We start from the raw sequence: 7,803 nt of genomic DNA, 5'->3' as shown, positions 1-7,803 counted from the left end.
GTAGGGGTACCACGAGGACTTTTCTTACGATGGCTTACGCCACCGTCGTCACCTTGCACAGAAACACGTGCAGGTGATCGTATGGGAGACCGTACGAAAGATCGTACGGGCGATGAGGGATCATCCTCATCGTCGGAACCAAATAGACTGTTCACACGTCTATCGGAATGAGCCGTCTCATTCGAAGGCTCATAATCAGCCGCCTGACGGGTATCAGGCGACTGTTCCATCCTCCCCGAGTCGGCCATTTCGTCCGACTCGCACTCATAATCGACCTCTAAAGAGGGGTCGTACTCACGTGGTGAATCACCACGTGCACTCGCAACACCAAGTGTTGTGCGAGTGGAAGACACTACGGTAGACGGAACGTCTACCGCAAGAGATAACAATGCGTCACCCGCGGCTGCACGAACCGCAGCCGAAGGTTCAACACTATCCTCACCCCGCATGAATTGTTCCTTCATGCGATGGAATTTAAAATGATGGATCTGACCAATCAAAATCATTTTAAAAATTAAGTGGTCATTTAGCGACCACTCCACCTAATGACATTCAGAGTGATTGTCGTTTAAGGGAGGGGTGATGTAACGGGGTGTATCGTTACATGAAATTAACAATAAAAGATTGTTAATTAATATTATCCAAAAGGTAGATAATATTTGGAGGAAATTACTTTAAATAGTAATTTCCTGAATTCTTATCCATAAATAGGTATAGACCATTATGTCTATTTATTCCGCAGACTAATCAGCTGTAGAAGTAATCAAAGAGAGTTACGAGATAAGATAGATAAGAATTCATTTACATGTTTAGTATTAGTTTATAGTTAAGACAACATTTACAAAGATAGATTAACAAGACACTTAACTATATTAATACAGTTTTCATTTTACACTCTTAAGCTAACTTGCCTTAAGAGAAGTCTTCCTCTATACGTACAGTGTACATCACCTAACGAGAGGCACCACTCACATCTGAAGCAGTGTGAAGTGGACTTGTACTGAAACAGTACAAGTCGCAGTGCCCCGTTACACTAGCTTCGGTTCCTAATGTTGAGCAACATGGCGAGATGGTAAGATCTTTTGTATTTTGACGTGTCGGATAATTATTTATATGTCGAAATGTTTATATAGATTGAAGACGGTCACAAATACTTAATCATAGCCGACCCGACGTAAAAAGTGTAGCGGAGCTACCTTAGAGAGTCTCTTAGTTCTATAGAACTAATGGGTTTAACAACTCAGGGAGTCGTACAAGCTATTAAAGCTTAATGAATTCTAGTTCAAGGGTTTCAGGGGTTCGTAAAACCAAGTGGCAGCTCGTGCCAGAGAATATATCTTAGAAAGGCTTCTATCTCTTACAGATCAATGCGCAAGCCTGAGGAAGACACTTAACGCTTTAAGATCAAAAGGGAATTGCACTTTTTTAGTTATATAAATCTAGAAAACTTACCCTAGCTAATTTAAAATAGATTTCGGCCGTAAGATTTGTACCTGGCGGCGACCACATTTACGACACATAATAAATGGGATTCAAGTAACCAAACATTTTAGAATAGGATAAAAGGTATGTGACCCATAAAAGTAAATGTACCCGAACAACGGTTTTCCAACCGATGTGTGCCCCATTATAAAAAACACATCTAGTTCACGACAAGGAGTACTTCCAGCAATTTTACGCTCTTGGCAAGTTTAGAATTCAACAAAGCGCATCGGGTGGGCAATACATTCGCCCCTATTTCGAAACGAATTGCCTTTCTTCGCGGGATGTTATTTACTTTTTTACCTTCTTTTTGCAATAGTGTTTTGTTTTTTAATAATAAACTTCTACCCTTTGCAAGGTTCAGTTTTTATACAATTCTTAATCATATGCACAAATTAATTAAAAAAAAAAAATCTATGCTTTAAGAAATCAAATTATTCATACTGTGAATAATTGTTATATTCCTTCTATTATCAACGTATCTATCACTTCTATTTTTTCTTTAGTTTATCGTTTTGAGCATATATAGTTTTATTTTGTTTCTTTAACTTAGATTAGAAAGTGAGCAAGTAGAATGATGCTTGTCGATGCATTGTCGATTTGTCGTGTCTGCCCACCTTTAAAGTCTCATCTGTGACTACAGTCGCATGCTAGTTGATTGATTATATACGTTCGACAATGATTAGTGATCGGACATTTAAGGCATGGTTCAGACAATCGGAGCTGAATTGTCAGCTCGACAAAGTGCAAAAGCTCATCGAAACACGTACGCAATAGGCAACTAAAAGAGTTTATTGTAATTAGTAAAATCCGGCTTGTTTACTTACATGCTTAAAGGACACCCAATATAGAATGCCATTATGCTCGTACGGGCTGTCAGTTTGGTTAATTAAATGAGTAAATAGCCAGCAGATAACACAAGTCGTTGTTGACATAGCAGAAGTCTTTAGAGCACACTAAACCTTTCACAGGTATGTAGGCTCAGTAAGACTTTTAAAAGTCCAGTCTCTTAGGTTTTCATCAAGTTACCGAATGATAAGCAAGATAATACAGACGTGTTTGTCGTTGTGGATCTAGCATGGTTGAAGTTGCAATTAGTAGCTAAAACAAACGAAACACCAAGTTCTGAACAAGAGAATGCGTCAGCTTTTTTCAGCGACTCAGGCGCCACAGCTTATGTTTGAAGCACTTTTACGATGCGATTAGGCTGCCAGAGTCCATTATCTTAGGTAGGACTAAAAATTTCAGCCGACTTTTGGCGAAAGTGAATCAATTTACTTTGTAGCAGAAAATCTTTAGGCAACATTGTGTGGATCCTCCAATGTAAATTTAAAGGTCGAAGGGAGTTTTGCCGTAAATTCTGTAGAATGCATTGTGAGCAACCCAGGCGTACGTGATTGCGCTGTAGAACGGCGACGTTCAAGATGTTTCATAGATCATGCTTGCTGCTGCAAGGTTATAATTTCCGTTCGTAGTTTAAAGACCATTAGATTATCAGTCGCTCTTTTACCAAAGTTTCCTTTTTAAGAAATTCGCTCGGAGCACATTTGGTAGCCCTGCTTGCAGCTTATTTCAATGCTGTAAAGCGGCCATTGCTGTGTAGTAACAAGATCACCAGACCGAGCTTGTCGCAATGTTACATGAAATATTGATAGCGTCTCCCAGCATCTACTTACCGGATTGTTGCGAAAAAAATTGCACTGCTATAATGATTTTAGGATCCGTGATATCATTGCTGCCAGCGCTGACATGACTGTAGTGCGACGCTTTATTAAGCCGTGGAGAAAAACTTTCGCTGATACATACACTCATCAAGAATTTAATGATTCTAAAAATTAGAATGCAAGGCGACCCTTAAGCTAAGGCGTTTCGTCTGGTCCGTGAGCAAGGACCACCACTTTGAAAACACGTCACAAAGCCACGTAGGCTCTGATGCAGCTGACAGCGATGGCTTGGTTTTGCACCGTAACCATCGTTTGCTCAATTTATCCTTGAATGCTCCTGCTCAGAGTAAGCCACTGTACCAGAAAGTGACCATTATTGCCATTTGCTTCCCACATGACATCTGATGAAGGGATTTGCTTCCTTTTATCGCCACGTCCATGTAAATTCATATCGCCATGTGACGTCTGACGCAGAAGGCGTCAGCGAGCTTCTGAAAAGTTTATTGGGCGTGGAAATGCAAGCGGAAATACACATTATAAAGTAGACTACCCATGTTGGGAGGGTCCGCGACGAAAAACTTAACGCTAGAATGGATTATTTAGTACGATTTAGTCTGAATCGACCACTGTAAAATCACACTGATAATTTTGATATTTCAGCCATACTGCTTCTACTTTTCAGAGACAATAATTTTATATTCTGCTCACTACACTTTCGGGCTGTTCGAATGTGCTCAAATGAAATGAATGAGGGGTTGAGAATGATTGCAACATTTTCTGAAAGGTGTTCATTAGAAATGACGTTTAACTCGACTCAGTACCATGATTCTATTGGCTCTCAGCTGGATCAGATAAAGCTTAAAGCAGGAGAAATGTATTTTATAAAACGTTAGGGAAAATTAAACCGATTTGACTAATAATAACCCTATTATTTTGCATGTCTTTCTGAAAAAATTGTCATAATTTAATAACTTTTTTCGTCGAGGTTTGCTAGAAAAAACCACGTCAAATCTGAGCTTAAGGCTCAAGCTAGCTTGACGACATCCATTCATTTATATGAGGACACTCATGCTAACGAATAAAGTGTATTTTATTTACAGAAAAAATAGGAATCGCAGCATAATTTCTGTAAGCTCATTCATTGCAAGACCAAATTCATATGTATTCGGAACCGGCAATCTTTTCCTGTACTGTCACAAAGCTGGTTCATGTTGCTGGATCATAAATTTAGCATTAAGCATCTAATCCAACACGCGTATGGAAAAAACAATTCTGTGTCGCAGACGAGCATATGGCGGGGATAGAAAAGAAGTCGCGTCAGAGTTAATTGCTTTACATTTCAAGGCGAATAGTCATAAATAAAGTATTTGGCCAAAAAGCTCAGACTCATTCGTCGCGACATTGGACAATTTGTAAGAAACTAGAAGCTGTGATCTTTTATATAGCAGCAGACTGCTCCGATCCCTCATCTTAGCCTGATCTTGCTTTGCTCCCTTCTCACTCAAGGTCTTGTTTCTATAGCTAATCCGGCTGTAATTTCACTTCCATCACCCTTTTCTTCAAATCATACAACCTGTCCACCCACCTCCACTTAGCGTCGAAGGAATTGCAATTGAAATGAAAGTTATTCTGCCTTTTGCAGCTTCAAACTCACTCGCGCTCAAGTTGCTATTTGTAAACGCTTCGTGACGATTGCAGCACTACAGGATGCCTTGGTCCAGTCTGACCTGCTTTCTGCTTGCACTTATTTACACTACCGCTACGATTAAAGCACTTGACTGGAACTTTTTCAACCATGACGATGACTCGACTCTAACGCTCAATCCCAATTACTCGGATGAGATTCTATCTCCTGAAACCTTGAACGAAATGATGGGCTCCGACTACCTCGACCGCGTCAAGGAAATGATTTATTCAGGGAAAAATAAGATCCCGGACTCGAGCTCAGATATCAGCCTCTCCTCAACTTCCAAGGTCCCTGCACCCCCTGCATCCCCAGCTCATTTAACTTCATCTTTTGTAAAGACCAGGCCATCGATCCCCTCCAGGACGGATCTGGTCTTGCCTTCGATGGACGACATCGCGACGCCTTTGACTGCCGTGAATGCTGTCCAATCCACTTATCGCAACTGGGTGGGACCTTGGAGCCAATCGGCCGATCCGGCTTGCTATCGGGAAGCTCACATCATGAAAACCTGTCCCAGCAATTACGATCGCAATAACTTGACAAGCACGTGTTGGACCGAATGCCCAATTGACTACCCGGTTGAGTGTGGGATGCAGTGTGTCCAGCAAAACAATGGCTGCATGCGTGAGAACGCTGCCAAGGTGTCTGCTGTCGCAATGAGTGCGCTCAGTTCCGCCACGTTTGGTGTATTTGGCGAATTTGCCAAGTTTGGCAAAAGAGTCGGGTGGGGCATCATCTGTGCCGACTATCTTTTAATCTTTGTCCGTGCAGTCATTCGTTTTACGCGTAATCAATTAGTCAACGAACCCGAGACGACGGAAGAGAAATTATTGTTACTATTGTACCAGACCAATTGGGTCGTTGTGGATCTCCCGGCGACGATCTTGGTGTGCTCTGGCAAGGTGCCTCACAAAAATCTCCAACTCACGCGTCTACTCTTGCCCACGGCGCAGTATCTTCTTTTGCTCGCAATGACGAATAAGGACAATATTATCGAGAATTGGGCCATGTTGAAAGCCTTTATGATCCACGCGAATTTTAGTGCCGCGGCTGAGCAACTAACAGAGGGCGAAACCTCGAGCCTTGAAGCTGGAATGAAGCAAAACTCGACATGCGGCGAAGATCTCAAGACCTTGACGACGCATGTGTGGTCGACCGTGAGCGCGTATCGGCACCAGAATCCGAAAATTAAAGAAGGGGACCTTCGTTTCAAAGTTAGTGAGTCGACCCTCGTAAGGTACGATATTCCCACAGTAACTAATAATTGCATTTCGCAATTTATCTCCGAGTCGTCGGTCGCAACGCGCGATATCTTGCGCAAAACCTACGGCGTTATGATTAACGACCTCGTCAAGACGGGCACGAGCGACAATAGGGTTCATATGATGGCCAAGCACACGGCTTACACGTGGATTCGGTATGCCCTCTTTTTTGCTTCGTTAGGGTGGGACCCCACCGATTTAGCAACTTTGTTTTCGGAATTTCTACAGACAGTATGCGGTCCGACTCAATTTATGGGGGAAATTGACGATGGCAATGAGTACGCTACGCTTGGCATGAGTGCACATCATCAAGCGTTTAAGAACAGCTCGCTTACGTGGACCAAAGAAGGCGACGGAGCTGTCGTTTTAAATTTCAAGAACCATGACACAAAAGCTGTGGCGGTCAACATCAAGTCTGGTGGGGACAAGATTGACGAAGTGGAGCTCAAGGCTGGAGGCTCTGCTCAATGGAGGTCTAGCATTTCAGTGCTAGGTGGAAAGACTTTATACTTGGATCGCTGGCGTCCTGGCATCTTTGGCCTCCCTACTACAGGTGGTGGGTCTCTCGTACTGTGGGTTCCCATTTCAAGACAAGGTGGTCATTTAGACCTCGATGTACAGATTAATAGGACCTAGGGATATATTTCTATTGTGTCGGTTAGAAATATCAATAAACTATAATTTACTTCGTATAGATATTTTGGATTTCCTTGTCCGGTAAATCTAAGGCTACAGCTCAATTGCTGCATTCAGGCTCAGAAAGCGTCGCAATGCGGGTATACTCTTCGCTTCAAGCACCCTATAATAGAATTTGGAACAGTTTCTATACGAATACCACAACTCCATGAAAAGTCGGCTTAAATTTCGGTAAGAAGCACCTGATCCGGCTTGGTGATTCGTAGACAGAAAGTGCAAATTGACAATGCAACTTGATATTTAAGATAGTATTTTGACATATTATATGCTTACCGTTCTCCTGTCTCAGAAAGCCGGGCTGGTTGAAATTGTCTGATCAGGGACTGATCAGTCTCAGATTTAAAGCTTAGACAAAGAGAATGATGCTTTTTCCGATCAGGTGACAACTTGAAATAGCAAATGCCAAGCAGGAGAACTGCTGCAGAATACGTAAAAAACTTCTCGGTGGATGCTCTAATAGAGCAGTGGAACATTTCTGACCGAAATTTCTTAAAAGCTGTTTCATGTCGATTATTTCTTAACAGATATTTCTCTTGTTTTCCATATCAGCTCGATAATATTCATGACATTCGTGAAGTCTGATGGCAAAGGCTGCAGAATTTGTGTCCTGGCTCATAAAAAAATAATTATTATCCAATCTAATAATTTTATACATATAAATTGATTTACTGAAATTTGTAGGCGGGCGGTACGAAACCAGCCACGCTCTACTTTAACACACAACTTCAGACACAGTGAGGTAGTCGGTGGTCACCTAAGCGACGTCACCCAACTAGCTAAGTACCTTGATACAAGTGTCGTCACGAAAGCGGTAATCCGGCTTCACGTGCGCACTTGCTAGCTATAAAGTATTTTTTTTGATATATTATAGCAGAGAAGACAACTTGTAGTCAGGAAGTAAATTGGAAAGTATATTAGTCTTTAGAAAACTTACACATGTAATCAGCCACTCCTTTGTAGAAGCATTTCAGAGGTCTCACCTGAGTCGTTTCTTTCTTCATATAACCGATTG

At 41.8% G+C, this 7,803-nt stretch overlaps 1 protein-coding gene across 1 annotated transcript; it reads left to right on the top strand.

Annotated features, from left to right (window-relative positions):
* Positions 1 to 4,853: 4,853 nt before the first annotated feature.
* CCR75_007023 (uncharacterized protein) lies at positions 4,854 to 6,731 on the top strand (the record flags this gene model as incomplete). Its single annotated transcript, XM_067965087.1, has 1 exon — positions 4,854 to 6,731. One exon carries the CDS (start codon positions 4,854 to 4,856, stop codon positions 6,729 to 6,731), a length of 1,878 nt encoding a protein of 625 aa, XP_067819525.1.
* Positions 6,732 to 7,803: the final 1,072 nt, after the last annotated feature.

This window comes from Bremia lactucae, linkage group LG9 (genome assembly GCF_004359215.1).
Source record: "Bremia lactucae strain SF5 linkage group LG9, whole genome shotgun sequence".
Classification (NCBI taxonomy): domain Eukaryota; phylum Oomycota; class Peronosporomycetes; order Peronosporales; family Peronosporaceae; genus Bremia; species Bremia lactucae.
Note: the sequence above shows the minus strand (reverse complement) of the source record. Positions and strands in the feature narration are given on the sequence as shown.